This window comes from Myxocyprinus asiaticus, chromosome 24 (assembly GCF_019703515.2).
Source record: "Myxocyprinus asiaticus isolate MX2 ecotype Aquarium Trade chromosome 24, UBuf_Myxa_2, whole genome shotgun sequence".
NCBI lineage: Eukaryota > Metazoa > Chordata > Actinopteri > Cypriniformes > Catostomidae > Myxocyprinus > Myxocyprinus asiaticus.
In genome coordinates this window covers 14,027,005-14,042,840 of record NC_059367.1, presented here as the reverse complement: position 1 = coordinate 14,042,840, position 15,836 = coordinate 14,027,005, and the positions used below count along the sequence as shown (strand labels likewise).

The window sequence follows — 15,836 nt, the reverse complement described above, 5'->3', positions numbered from 1 at the left end:
CAGGACAATGACCCTAAGCACACAGACAAGACAATGCAAGAGTGGCTTAGGGACAACTCTGTGAATGTCCTTGAGTGGCCCAGCCAAAGCCCGGACTTGAGCCCAACCAAACATCTCTGGAGAGACCTGTAAATGGCTGTCCACCGACGGTCCCCATCCAACCTGACAGAGCTTGAGAGGATCTGCAGAGAAGGATGGCAGAAAATTCCCAAATCCAGGTGTGCAAAGCTTGTCGCATCATACCCAAAAAGACTGTAATCGCTGCCAAAGGTGCTTCAACTAAGTACTGAATTAAGGGTCTGAATACTTTTGTCAGTGTGATGTTAAGTTATCAAAAATATGTTTTTTGCTTTGTCATTATGGGGTATAGAGTGTAGATCGATGTGATTTTTTTGTATTTATTTTTTTTTGTGAAAAAAAATGTGAAAAAATGAAGGGGTCTGCATACTTTCTGAAAGCACTGTAGTACAAAAAAAAAAAAATAAAAACCTACTTCAAAGAGTAAGGGAAATCCTGTTTTCCATGACATGTCCCATTTTAAGAAAAATTTAACAGATCTATGAATCTGTTAGCTCTGGCACTCAAGTTATAGAATGGTTACAGTGATTTTGCCAAGTAAGGGGCATTCACTCCGAATGTGTTTTGTCCTCTGTCTGCGCTGTTTTAGACATTTTTTATGTTTGTAAACAAGTGCTAGACAAACTTCTTTGATTGTTGTGCTGCGTTTCGCTGGAGTCTTATTTTTTAGACTACGTGTCAGAACAATGTTCTGTTAGATTAGTTAAGCTGCATCTAGAGTTTTTTTTGTTTAGTTTTTTTGCGCAAATGCATTTTGTCTGAACACCCCTAGGGATCTTTCCTGGATCATCAAAAAATTTTGGCCCTGGAATAACATTTCTGTCAATCAAACATAGTCCTAACACTTTCCCTACCCCTAACCATAACCTACCCCTAAAATTAAAGGGAAATGATAGGTTGATAAGAATGGTGTGCAAGCCCCTAACATTAACCCTGAATGTATCCCTAAAATCTGATTGGTTGACATCAGTATTTGATATTGATATCAATGTTGCTCCAGGACTAACAAGTTACTACTTGGCAAAATCAGGGTCACTGTTTTGGAATACAGTACTGCTTGCTTCATGTTTTCCCTCACTGCATTATTGTTGTTGACAATGTGTTTGTTTTGCTTCTTTACCTAATCCACTGAATCTGATCTTGACCTTTATGGAAACTATTTATGGAGTATTTGTATTTAAGGTGCCCCTACCGAGGATTAGATGCAGATTTTCTGTTATGAAATATGCTCACCATGCAGTATTCCACAAATAATGTGATGCATAAGAAGCATGTACACATGCATGTTCTGCCAAATACTTGTTGAACCATAGAAGGCCAGTAGGATGAGCCACGAAGGACACATGGAGCCCTCACAAAGAGCCCTTTTTATTGTAAAGTAATTTAGAATATTAGATGGGTAGGTCCAGTATAGATTAGTACCTGTGCATGTGGCAGGGTGGGAAGTTTCTGTAGGATATCCTTTTTTTCAGGATTTTTGGAGTATACAGTCAGCTGTTGACCCTTTCGTTTCCAAAGTGCGAGATCAGTGTAGCCTTGGTCAAATGATCTTTGAAAATGTAGTTTTATCAGAACACACATGATATTGATTGATGGTGCGTAATGCAGCTTTGGCTATGCTTATCATTTATCTTAGGAAATGGGTTATATATTATATAAATCAAACGGAACACACCAACAAATTAATATTGCGTGATTTGCATAAAATAAACAAGTACTCAGTTACCCACAATTCACAGAAAGTTAATTCTCCAGCTGTACATACTGTATATAACTTAATGCCAACAGAAAAGTGAAGATTACTATCTTGTTCCAGGCAAACCCAACAAAATAAACTTAACTAAATGGACGGGACTAGATTTTCCTTGTGCTATACCTAAAAATAAATGCCACTGAAAGTGACAAAGATGCCCCATATATTTAAAATGCCCTTATAGTGAATGCCTGTGTTTTTATGGTTTGCTTACATTTTTAACATGTTGCATTTTATATTCCATACAATTTTATTCTATTGTGTATTTTTTTACATCTGCCTTTGTATTTGATGTGATTTTATAATTAACAGCAATAATTGTTCAGATTGGGAATTTATTTAATTTATCCAAGTTTCAGACATAAATGGACAACATGCTTGGATTTACAGTATATGGATAGAAAAATATGCCCTTCTAAAGTTAAAAATGCCCCTCTAATCAATCCCAGGATGCACACATTTTGACTTGGTCTTGACTCGAACTCAAACAAGTGTGGACTTGGACTTAACCCCAAGTCCAGTCGAGTACCTTTTCAAAAAATATACAGTGAAAGCTTCGACTTATCTAACATATTTTTGACTGACAATATCAGAGATCTTGATGTTTGCCACGCATTTCAGTCTGTTGCGTAGAATCAGAACTAGTGATGCCCAGTTCACAAATAAATCATTCTATTGAGTCGGTCCTTTTCAGCGAATTGGCCAAACAGGTTAGCAAAAGGGTTTGAATCGATTGGCTATTCAGTCCGATTAGTTCGGACTACTATCTCACTCAATAATTTGCAGCAGTTTCTCACTCATTAAAACAACATCAGGATATTTTATAAAATGGAAAACAAGGGGCCTGGGTAGCTCAGTGAGTATTGACGCTGACTACCACCCCTGGAGTCATGAGTTCGAATCCAGGGCATGCTGAGTGACTCCAGCCAGGTCTCCTAAGCAACCAAATTGGCCCGGTTGCTAGGGAGACACATTGGGTAACCTCCTTGTGATCGCGATTAGTGGTTCTCGCTCTCAATGGGGTGCGTAGTAAGTTGTGCGTGGATCGCGGAGAGTAGCATGAGCCTCCACATGCTGTGAGTCTCCGCGGTGTCATGCACAGCGAGCCACGTGATAAGATGTGCGGATTGACTGCCTCAGAAGTGGAGGCAACTGGGACTTGTCCTCCACCAACCGGATTGAGGCGAGTAACCGCGCCACCACAAGGACCTACTAAGTAGTGGGAATTGGGCATTTCAAATTGGGAGAAAAGGGGATACTAAAAATAAAAGAAAAAAAAGAAAATGGAAAACAAACCAATTGTTGGTTAAAGTGGATATTTACCTACAGTCAACAAAAGACTGCGTTTCTGAGAGGTAACTTTGAGAAACTACTATTGGTGCATGGTTGCGTGCATCCATGCCGTTTTTCAGTTGATTTTCTTTGTAAACATGCTAAATAGATGTCTTTGACCATTGCATTATGTATTGCTGTGTTTTTTTGCCTTTTTTGTGCAGGAGCACCACCATTTTTTTTTTAAAAGTTCTTTTGTCAAGTAAAAAAGAACATCAACTGTGTCAATAAGACATTCAGCAAATGTCTTTGAGATGTTTATGATTTAGAATGATTGTAAATCTGATTTTTTTAAGATGTTTTGCAGATGTTAGATGCTTTCCAGGTGAAAAGATCTAAAACAGACATCTCGGAGATGTACGTGCGCTATCTGGTTCGTTGCACTGCCTTGGTCTGAACAGCCTTTAGTCTGTAAAAAATGTACAAATATTTCTCTCAGTGTCATCAGAATGTAATAATTTCTGAAAGAAAAAAAAAACGGTTCTCTGCGTACCTCGAGATGAAATCTTGCAAGCAATAGTAAGAAGAAATGCTTACTTGACTTGCAGTGAATGAAATATAGTAGTGCGATTGAGGAAATTGTTAACAAATTGAATGTAAATGTTTATATTCACTTTCTGCGTAAACATTGTCATATTTAATACATTATTGTTTGGTTTTTAGGCCCATTTAGTTATAGTACAGTAATACTGTATTTTGTAAAGCAGAAATTTTTATTTTACTTGAATGGAATATAGTAGTATACAGAAGCTGGTAGTTTGTATTGCCATGCTAAGCCACATAGTCACTTTAAACCTTTAATTTGAGTTTTTCACTGACATATTGTTAACACTGACATGTTGTAATTGCAATACCAATTTGTTCACTTAACCTAGGACATGCCATTTATTTAATTATTGCTCTCAACTGGTAGTATTGTTTAACCAACATAAGGTTAAGCAAATAATAAATGAGGTCTATTTGATAAATGCGCCTAGAGTCGATAGTCCGTTAAACTATACATTTAATACATTAAGAAAAAACTCTTGTCTTAGACTCAGCCTTTACTTTACTTGACTCAGACTTGGCCCTCTCCAGTCTTGGTCTTGACTCGAACTCGACCCTCTTCTGGTCTCAGTCTTGACTCAAACTCGACCTACTCTGGATGAGCTGGTCTCGACTACAACACTCGTGTCAACCATTCATTTAATTACTTAGTAGCACCTTATAACAAGTAACATGAGTGGTGTTTGCCCGTGCAAAATTCACTGTCATGATGCCAGAGTGTTGTGCTTGGTTGCCAGGGTGGTGCAATGGTTGCTAATGTGTTCTAAAGGATTTTTAGTGCATTGAAATGCAGTTACTATGATGTTCTGTGTGGGTGATTGGGCATGACAGGGTGGTTGCTTACTGGCTCAAGTGAAAAAAGCTCACTCCCAAGTCTCTGAAATTGTGGTCCCTCGATATGGTTCTCTAAATCTATGTTTTTTTTTTTTTTGCCTGTTTTATCATCCACCAGGAAAAATTATACATCTAATCACTTAGAAAAGTAATAGCACACCTCTCCTCAACATTCTGCATGATTTGAGGTATCATTCATGTGTATATCACAATTAATGCGGAGTTTAGTGACAATTATTTTTAGTTTTTTATTCAAATTGCCCTAGTGCCACTAATTTGCAAACAGCCCTTGCCATTACTCCTAGTCACCATACAATGAGCTCTTTCACCATCTGCCCTGGCGCCCCTTAAACTCGGAGTCCATTCCGAGTCCACCTACTCCACTTCAGGTTTTCCACAAAGCCCTCGGCTGTTTGCCACCGGCTCTCTAAGGACACAGCTACACCCAGACCAAGGGATGAGAGAGAGAGAGAGAGTGTTATTGAAATAATAGGGAGGAGAGGCGAAGAGTGCAGAGCAGAGCCAGGCACCATAGCAAAAATTCAGTCCACGTTGTGGAATCCCCCTTCTTTTGTCAGTGCCGCCCATCTTAATTAAGGCTTCCAGCTGTGCTGCCCTGTCCCTGATAAAAACATCCCTGCATCCATCCAGGAAGCAGCATATACAAGGACAGCCAGCTGTAACGACTGCACGCAGGGAGTGACGGAACGGCAGGGAGGAAAAAGGGAGGGAGGGGGAGAAATAATTAAATAAGTCACAAGGAAGAGGAGAGATTGAGTGAGCAGAAGAGAGCGCGAGGGAGGAGGGGATGTAGCCGGTGCGTCGTGGAGGCTGCCAGGGGAAATGTGCTGAAACGAGCAGAAAAAGAAGATACTGGTGAGCACCACATCCAGATATCATCCATTTCTCCATCTCGTCTCAGACTGATGCTGTCTTTGTGCGGGGATGTGATTGACATTGAGCTAGCGTGCACTGTATCTGCGGTGTTTCCAGCCCTTGTGCTTGCATGGATCCCTGTGTGTGTGTGTGTGTGTGTGTGTGTGTGTGTGTAATTGTATTTGTATTTTTGATTATAGCACATGAGGTGCATTTTACCCCTGATGCTGTTGTCTTCTTTTTGGTCTCTTGTTTACATTCTTTATTTTTTGTATCACCTGCAGTGATTTGATGGCCCATCTTGCTTGCCATACTTGCTTTTTCCTACCAGGGTCAGAACCTGTTAGCAAGTGCGGAAGTGTTTATATGTGTGCGGGTGTGTGTGTGCGTGTGTGTGTGTGTGTGTGTGTGATCGCCTACCTGACAAGCTTTAGTCAGAGTTCAAGAGAGAGCAGCTAGCATCATTTTCATTAAGCTTTCACATTGAACACACAAAGAAAGAAGACCATCCACACGCTCCCTGCCTCTGCTCTCTCTGTCTCTGTGCCGGAGACCCAATGCATCCGAAGAAGTCAGACGGTATGTGAATGGTATTGTATCATCTCAAGGTCTTGCTTCAGGTTATTGTGTGATATTTCAAGGTATTTTCTTTTCAGAAATAGTGACTTAAAGAGACAGGCTCTGGAAATAGTGCTTGACCGATGTGTTTTTTTTTTTTTTCAATTGCCAATGCAGATACAGATATCTAAATAGCAGGGTGGTTAATGGCTGATATAATGCCAGTACATCATACAATTTAAAGGGTTAGTTCATCCAAAAATCAAAATTATTTTGTCCTTAACTCACCCTCATGTTGTTTCAAACCTGTATGACTTTCTTTTTTCCATGGAACACAAGAAGATACATTTTGAAGAAAGCTTTTCCATACAATGCAAGTTAATGGTGACTGAGGATCATTTTGCCTAACATCTGCTTTTCAGGTTCCATAGAAGGAAGAGTGTCATGGGTTTGGAACATCATGATGACAGAATTTTCTGTCTACTATAATAAATTAAACTATTTATTTAATGACAGCAAATAAGATGTACACAAAATTGCTGAAATGAAATAAACACTTACTTTGCAAAGTATTAACAAAATTAACTAAAAACTTAAATATAAATAGTTTATTTGCCATTTAATTTTGCCATTGGAACTGACACAAGGGGAACAGTTCTGCTTCCTCCTTAATGAAGACAACTAGTGAACTGTCACAGTGGTGACGAAGCCTAGGATTAGGAGGAAGCAGGAGCCGGATAAACAATCCAAAGTAAGTCACTTTTAATTGACGCACTTTTCAGCATCACTTAAAGCTTTGCTTTTCAGCATAACACAAAAGCACAGACGTAAACATTGCTGCGTGCATCTCTCTCTCTCCCCTCCGGCGGTCTGGAATTTATCCCTCTCCAACTCTCACTTTAACACAGAACAGCTATTAGAGATAATTTTCCACAGAAGTCAATCCTTACCGTTCTTCCTCTCCTGGCCTCGCTCTCCACAGACATTGCTCGGCCACGCCCACATCACCACAGAGTCACATTCAAGGCTCTTGCAGATTAGTTTGTTTCTGACGTTCTCAAAGGAATTGTGCTCCCACTTTCTGTAACGCAAAAGCCCTGATACTGTTGTTGTCTGACAGTTGCTAGATTTGGCTTTCTTCTCCTCAGTCTGTTTTCTACCAGATGTACCTGCTGACTCAGTGTGATTGGGTTGACCCACATTGCAGCTTATTTTGGCCAAGAATGACCAACCACAGTTTTGTTTTTGTTTTGTTTTCACTTTCCGTTTAGGGGCAGATTTATCTGAGATAGATTATACCACATTAAGAGACTCTTTGATCAGAATTTTACATAGATAACTCAGAAAACAAAGTGGAATATACACTCACTTAGCACTTTATTAGGAACACCTGTACAGCTACTTATTCATGTGATTATCTAATCAGCAAATCGGGTGCAATGCATAAAATCGGGTGCAATGCATAAAATCATGCAGATACGGGTCAGGAGCTTCAGTTAATATTCACATCAACCATCAGAATTGGGAAAAAAATGTGATCTCAGTGATTTTGACTGTGGCATGATTGTTGGTGTCAGACCGGGCTGGTTTGAGTATTTCTGTAACTGTTGATCTCCTGGGATTTCATGCACAACAGTCTCTAGAGTTTACTCAAAATGTGCCAAAAGCAAAAAACATCCAGTGAGTGGCAGTTCTGCAGACGGAAATGCCTTGTTGATGAAAGAGGTCAACGGAGAATGGCCAGACTGGTTTGAGCTAACAGAAAGGCTACGGTAACTCAGATAACCACTCTGTACAATTTTAGTGAGCAGAGTAGCATCTCAGAATGCACAACATGTCGAACCTTGAGGCGGATGGGCTACAACCGCAGAAAACCACATCGGGCATTTTATTAGGAACACTATGGTCCTAATAAAGTGAGCATAGAGTTCTGCTTGTGGATATCTACTGTAGTTTACTTGCTACTAAGTGCCTCCAACAAAACTCTAAATATCTTTAGATGATTTGATGCCACTAAATTGCGAACTTCGGGAAATTATTATCTGATTATCTAATTCTCAAAAGTGCTCATTCTATCAACCCTAGCGCAACCCGGTAAACACAACTTCACTGTAGGTGCTTTTTTTGTTGTGGAACCATGCTGTTCTGTACTGGAACCATTCCTTACTGTGCTCAGTACTATTTGGCCTGATGGTGTAAATTGCTTTTTTGTATTCAGGTGGACTGATAAAAAACCATGTGTGCCCTTACTCCTGGAAGTTGTGTAAAGTCAGCCAATCAGATTAGAGCTTGTCAGATCAAGAAAGTGCTTTCCAGCTTTGTGGGGAATATGCAACAGACTGTCTGGCAGACTGTAGGCAGTTTGTGGGTTTGCTGTCTGAGGCTGAGACTAGGTTGACCCTTCTGTCAGATGTGTGGTGGGTCCGTCCGGATATGTTTTTTTACAGTGCACTGCAGCACACTAGCGGCTGCTCAGGATAACCCATAATTTGTGATGTAAATATCTTCTAACAATCTGTGAAGGGTTATAAATGAGTATTGGTGATTTATTACTTTGTATACAGTTTAATTGGTGATGGTGTTCCTGCACTATGGTTCAGTTCTGAGAAGGGATATTAACATTTCTGCAGATGCCAACCATTTGAAAAAATGACACTATTTTTTATCTGTATAAAGCTGCTCCACCATCCAGTTGTTGCGAATTGAAAGTGTTTTTTTTTTTTATTGTTGTTTGACATTTACTTCTAATACATCCACTAAGACACCAGTTGCTTAAAAGTAGTTGCAAAAATGGCTCAAAAAGTTTTTTCTGAGAAAAGCCCTAACATCATTTGTTGGCAGATGCCATTTGGTTTGATATTTTGTATCTGATTAATTGACATTCAGAATGTAAGTGTGGCTTAAGTTCATTTGTGTGGCAACTGTACTGTATGTATCCTCATAAAAAAAGCAATGAAAAAATGAAACCAAACGTCTGGTTTCTTTTCTGTCATTGCATGTGATGTTTGTATCACCAGAACTGATTCAAATCAGTGATAAATTCTGCAGTCGTCTTCAGTTTAACATTTCTCCTCTAGGTTTTATTGGAGGGCAGCTATAGTTTTCTCAGTTTAGTCTGCTTGGTTGGTCTTAGGTTTTATGGCTATTTTTGGGATTAGGTGTAAAAGGTGCAAGCTTGTTATGATAGCTGTTGCCGGGTAAGGTTTATCATCATGGTAATGGTTATTATGATGTAATAGATATGGTGGATCTTTTCCAGAAGGCAGATGGCTCTAAAATGGAGAATGTAATGAAGTGATGAAGACCACCCCCCCCCCCCCCCCATTATTATTTATCTCTTTCTCTCTCTCTCTCCATCTTTGTCTTTCTTTCCTGCTCATTAACTGACTTTCTGACTTCTACCCTCCTCTTTCACAATTCTTTCTTGCTCTCCCTCATTTTGTGTATACATCAGTCCTCTGTGACCATCTTACCAGCTCAGCTTTATGTACTGCATTTGACTGCCCCCCTCTTCCTGTTCTCTTTCTTTGCTCTTCCTCCACTGTTTTCTCTCTTTCTCTCCCACGCTGGTCACTCTCTTCCATTCATTATCTGTGCTGCTGTTCTCTCCTTCTTTTCACACCTCCACCAGCCAGGTTAGATGTCGTCAGATGCCCTCCACAGAGAGAAACCATCCATGCTGAACCATCCACGCTACGAGCTTTCATTTTCATTTTACATTGGTTAGTCATTTCTTACACTGTAAAAAGTGGAATGCGAAGTTGTTGCCGTAAAGGGATATTTCACCCAAAAATGAAAATTCATTCTCATCCTCATGTTGTTCCAAGGAACACACACAAAAATGTTTTTGGGCAAAATGTTAACTATTCACTTTCATTGTATGGAGATAAGATGCAATGGAAGTAAATGGTGACTGAGACTTAATCTTTTATGTTTCACTGAGGAAAGAATGTCATGCAGGTTCAAGGGCACAGGTTTGGTTTGAAAGTTGGTAAAGACAAAGAAAATATTCAAACTTTTGGTATTACGAAAATGCAGAAAAGTCAATCTGGTAATATAGGCAAAATAACATTATTTTCTCATATAACAAGTCTAATGTCCTATTTCTCTGCCATACCAAATTAAATATTAGCCTGTTTTTTTATTTCTCTAGAATAAACAGGTTTAGAACTGACCACAAGTGCTTCATGATATGGAGGAAAAAGTGTGAGTTGCAATAAACTTGTTGGATTATGCGACAGCAATATGCGATGTGATAAACCTCAGATTAATATTTAAAATATAGATATCCTCCAATAATTGGGCCCATATTCATGACCACGGAGGTCGTTCCCCAGTCTCTGCCAGTGCTCACGACCACGGAGGTCAGTCCCCAGTCTCTACCTGTGCTCTCGACCGCAGAGGTCGATCCCCAGTCTCTGCCTGTACTCTCTACCATGGGAGTCACTTCCCAGTCATCCACGGCTCTTAGCCCCGAGCCTTCCATGGCTCTTAGCCCCGAGCCTTCCACAGCTCTTAGCCTCCCACGGACTCTTCCCTCGATCCTCCCAAGACTCCGCCTTCCACGGCCTCGTCCCTCGAACCTTCCGCGGCCTCATCCCTCGAGCCCTCCACGGCCTCATCCCTCGATTCTCCCATGACTCTGCCTTCCATGACTTCGTCCCTCGAGCTTTCCACGGCTCCGCCTTCCCTGGCTCTGCATCCCATGACTCCGCCTTCCATGGCTTCGCCTCTCAAGCCTTCCACGGCTCTGCCTCCCTTGACTCCACCTCCCATGGCTCTGCCCCTTGAGCCTTCCACAGCTCCGCCTTCCACGACTCCGCCTTCCTTGACTCTGCCTCCCATGGCTCTGCCCCTCAAGCCTTCCACGGCTCTGCCTCCCTTGACTCCTCCTCCCATGGCTCTGCCCCTCGCCTTCCACAGCTCTGCCTTCCACGACTCTGCCTTCCTTGACTCCACCTCCCATGGCTCTTCCGATCGAGCCTTCCATGGCTCTGCCTTCCCTGGCTCCATCTCCCATGACTCTGCCTTCCATGGTTTTGCCCCTCGAGCCTCCCATGGCTCCGCATTTCATGGCTTTGCCCCTCGAGCCTTCCACAGCTCTGCCTTCCGTGGCTTGGCCCCTCAAGCCTCTCATGGCTCCGTCTTCCATGGCTCCGCCTTCCATGGCTTTGCCCCTTGAGCCTCTCACGGCTCCGCCTTCCACAGCTCCGCCCCCTGAGTCTTCCACGGCTCCGCCAGCCTTCGTCGAGCCTCTCTGGGCTCCGCCTGCCTTCATCAAGCCTCTCCAGGCTCCGCTGGCCTTCGTCGAGCCTCTCCAGGCTCCACCTGTCTCTGTCAACCCTTCCTTGGCCCCGCCCTCTGTGTCTCCTAGTGTTCCGCCCTCAAAATCTGGATCTCCCCCTCCTATGGCTCTGCCCATTCCACCACGCTCTCCACTACCTGTGTTTCAAAACCCCAATCCTCCTGTGGCTCTGCCAGCTCCTCCTCCGGTTCCTCCCCTTGAGACCCAAATCCTCCATCCTCCTGTGGCTCCGTCTCCGGACCATCTCCGGCTCTGCCATCGAGACCTCAAGTCCCTAATCTGTGGCCGACTCCTAGGCCTCCTGACCCAGTCCCTGCTCTGTGGCCGCCTCCCAGGCCTCCTGACCCAGTCCCTGTCCTGCGGCCGCCTCCCAGGCCCCCGGATCTATTCCCAGCCCTAAAGCCGCCCCCCCAGGCCCCCGGATCTATTCCCAGCCCTGAAGCCGCCCCCCAGGCCCCGGATCCATTGCCAGCCCTGAAGCCACCCCCCAGGCCATCTGATCATCTTCCTTGGATCCTTCCTCACCTTCTGCATCACCCTACCCTCCTCATCTGTCTTTGGGGCGCCAGGAGTCGCCCTTTAAGTGTGTGTGTGTGGGGGGGAGTGTGTTAATATCACAGTTATTCACCGTTCTGTGGACTCTTATTTTGATATGGTTTTTGTGTCATCCTTAGTTTCCCCTGGACTACACTTCCCATAATGCACTGCCCTCATCACTTCCCTGTTCCCAATCCTCCTCACCTGTTCTCCATTCCCTCATCAGCACCTTTGTGTATAAATACCCTCCAGTTTTATTCATTCCTTGTCAGTTCTTGTATTGTCATGTTGTATTGTTATGTTGTGATGTTAGCATTATATTTTGTTCCACTCCAGCGTTTGTTCCACTCCAACGAGTTTCCTTGACTGATTCTATGTATTTGTTCAACTCCAGCATCTACTATTAAAATATTGAAACGTTGCTCCTGCGTCTCCTCTCTTCCATTCCTAGAACCAACGTTACAGTGACAACGCCGTTTATGCGCTGCTTCAGGAGAGGTCGGACAATAATTTACACATGAATAACAATACTGAGAAACTTTAATAGTCATTCAAATGAAAATGAAAGACATTTAAAGTATTTTCTATTTGGTAAAATTGCCCAAATTTTGGTTAGGACATTTCTAATTTTTTTAAAGTTGATAGGGACATGTCACTGCAATCCCTACCTAAATCTACGCCTGTCTGCGGGTTTTAAACAAGAGAGTAGGGCTGGGCGATAAAACGTTCTCGATATTTATCGAAATAAAAAAAATCCACGATATCATTGATAAGCTTTTGAGTAATTTTCAATATTTAGCTTGTGTTCTACATCTAGACCACAGGTGCCCAAACCTTTTCTTGCGAAGGGCCAAAAATCTGTGGGCCAAAGTAAACGTTGCATTATAACAAATTCAGGGCCTGAATTTCATTTGTGAAAATGGGGGGTTGGGGTGGAATTCCCCCCCTTACACGGCTCAAATGGGGGGCATTTTTTACCTTTCAAAGGTAATTTTTTCCAACTTTATGACATGATATGTCTTTATGCCTTTATGATATGTCATTCTTTTATGTCAAATACTTAAATTTAAACAATTAATTACATTTTAAAAAGGCCTGTTTTAATAATTACAAAGTTGCATGATCTCTACATTGCATAATGTTCATTGTTACTGAAACAAAACTTTTTCTCATTCACATATTTCCAAATATTTTGGCTATTAAATTAACATAGTGTAACAGCGGGTTAAAATGGGAAAGGAGGAGGCGGGAACTGGCTGAACAGTAAAAGTAATATATTAGTGTAAACTTGAACAAAAAGACAAAACATAAATGCACACACGGCAGCTGTGTATGGCTTTCTCTCTCTCGAACTGCCGCACCCGGCTACCTTTATCCCTCGCCTCGGCTGATTAGCCCGATTGGGGGCCGGGCGTGCGTAGTCACGTAGTAATTTTCCGCATTATGAAGGTGGAACTTGCGGGGATGATTAAAACAATGCGCAATACCCACAATCCCGCGGCGAATTTCAGGCTCTGCAAACTGTATAATATTAAAATATGAAAGTTTCCCTGGTTCCCCTCCTTCATGATTCCATTATACAAAAAAACCTTACTCTGCAATCTGCTAAATTAATGCAATGAAAATCTGCGTCAACAGCATATTTTCCTTGTCATATATGGCAATGCGGGCCAAATCAAAGGTCATCACATCCAACTTTGATCCGCAGGCCCTGGTTTGGGCATCTGTGATCTACTACATTTGCTAATGTTAGCTGTCTTGCTAACAATTAGGCTACGCCAGTCACCGCGTTCCAGGTCCGGACCCAAGATTGATTCCATCCGGACAGCAAGACATCATGACGATGGTTGTGCCCTCTCATCATCTCTAGTGAGCAGCACAACAAAACAAAAGTGCTGTGTAAACCAGATCTGATCTTTCTGCGCTGTATTCTTGAATATTTTTCTCTAGCACCGAAAACACTTCAACACTTCAACACTGTTCGCGTTGCCTGGCTTCCCGGCATGTGAGTAGACATAAGGCGCCGCAAAAGTTAACACAGTTTCAGAGCGCCTTTATACCATAACGTTTTTTCCCTTCTAAATTCAGCTTTAATAATAAACAAATAGATTTCTGTGCAAAAATAATAATAAAAAAAACATTCGTGCAAATTTTGTGAAATTAATCAGATGTCATCATCTCTGGCATGGATGACAAGGAAATGCAATAAAATTACTAGTTTGTACCCTAGTCTTTCTCACTTATAACCTAGTCTTTTTTTCACTAATGAAAATATAAAAATAGTCCATTCAGACTTTTACGTTTTCTACATTTTCTCTTAGGGGATACCCCTGAACCCCATACAGTATCATTGCTCAGTCACAAAGGGCTTTTATGCCCCAATACTTGCTATCTGAATCTTACGAAATATAAAAATAATTTGAATGTAAAAATTATATACTATCATTATGCTTCAAAACGAACAGATGGTCTTTTAACATTCATATTCAACTGGACTTGATTGATAAACTCTATAAAATATTTAAATATTTTGGTAAAAGTCTCTGTCTCTGGGCCCCCGATGCAGTTTTGTAGACTTGACTGTTTAGGATTTCTTTTCTTCTGCCAACTTGGAAATGTATAAAAAAACTGTGCAAATGTGAATGTATATTATGATAAATATTGATGTTGAACGATATGAAAAAGAATATCGTGATAATATTTTTGGCCATATCACTCAGCCCTACATGAGAATGAGTAAATTGACAGATTTGTCTATTCCTTTGAAGTAGTTAAAATACAATCAAATGACCATTTGAAAAAGCTGTAAACTAGACACAGCAGCATTTAATAAATTAGCATTGCTTTCCTATATGTAAACATGCAATAAAAGCAGCAGCAACCATCTGGAACGAGGGAAGAGAAGCTCTCTGATGTATGGCTCTGCCATGGCTTTATACCACTCTTCCTCTCCCAACAACCAATCATGACAACCGAGTAGTTGGCAGCCATTAGTAACAGCAGCTGAAGACAGTCTGTGAAGAGAGAGAGAGACGGAACAAGGATACACACCGTACACACACACACACACACACACACACACACACACAGATATATACATAAATACATAAGATACGTCCTGGGACATAACACACGCTAGAGCACTACTTGTTAAAAAAGTAGCAAGTCACTGGAAAAGCTATTTGAAAACAGCTGAACTTCTGTCACGCTTAGGAAAACTGTAGTGAAGATACAAATTGTAGTTTTGTATTCCTGAAATATGATTATTTAAATTCATCATTTTAACACAATGCCAGAAGCAATAAGCACTTTAAACATGGTTTGGTCTATTTTTATGGTGTAAATGTGTTAAGATTCGGATTTTTCTGCTATTTTGAGGATAAGGAGTAATTTAAAGATCACTATAATCCAGATAAACAAAAACCCCAGATCTACACATGAAATCTCTGACCATGATGAGAAAACAGCTTTATCTGAGTTTACAAACAGCTTGAGTATACACACAAACCGCCCCCCATCAAGGGGTAGGATATATTAGGCAGCAAGTGAACAGTCAGTTCTTGAATTTCATGTGTTAGAAGCAGGAAAAATTGGCAAGCGTAAGGATGTGAGCGACTTTGACAAGGGCCAAATTGTAATGGCTAGATGACTGGGTCAGAGCATCTCTAAAACGTAAGGTGTTGTGGTGTGTTCCAGGTATGCAGTAGTTAGTACCTACCAAAAGTGGTCCAAGGACGAACAATCGGTGAACCAGTGACAGGGTCATGGGTGCCCAAGGCTCATTGATGCGCGTGGGGAGTGAAGGCTAGCCCGTCTGGTCTGCGTATGGGGCTGCGTAGCCGCAGACCGGTCAGGGTGCCCATGCTGACCCCTGTCCACCGCCGAAAGTGACTGGAGTCAGAACTGGACCATGGAGCAATGGAAGAAAGTGGCCTGGTCTGATTAATCACATTTAATTAACACCCGGCCATCAGTGACATGGCCGGGTGAATGTGCGTTGTTTGCCTGGAGAAGAGA

The 15,836-nt window shown here is 41.7% G+C and overlaps 1 protein-coding gene across 4 annotated transcripts in view; it reads left to right on the top strand.

Moving 5' to 3' along the window:
- The window catches only part of LOC127414530 (protein kinase C zeta type-like), a 190,045-nt gene that overhangs the window by 49,995 nt on the left and 124,214 nt on the right, over nucleotides 1-15,836 (top strand). The window contains exon 1 of one of the 4 annotated variants that reach the window (XM_051652622.1): nucleotides 5,260-5,419. The exons of 2 other annotated variants lie outside the window; for them this stretch is intronic. Coding sequence is in view for 1 of the 2 variants with exons in the window: in XM_051652621.1 (XP_051508581.1) it covers nucleotides 5,977-5,998 (22 nt within the window). In the remaining variant the exon portion in view is untranslated. Of the gene's footprint in view, nucleotides 1-5,259; nucleotides 5,420-5,466; nucleotides 5,999-15,836 lie in introns of those variants that run through there. One more of the 4 variants, XM_051652621.1, reaches the window with a different exon arrangement.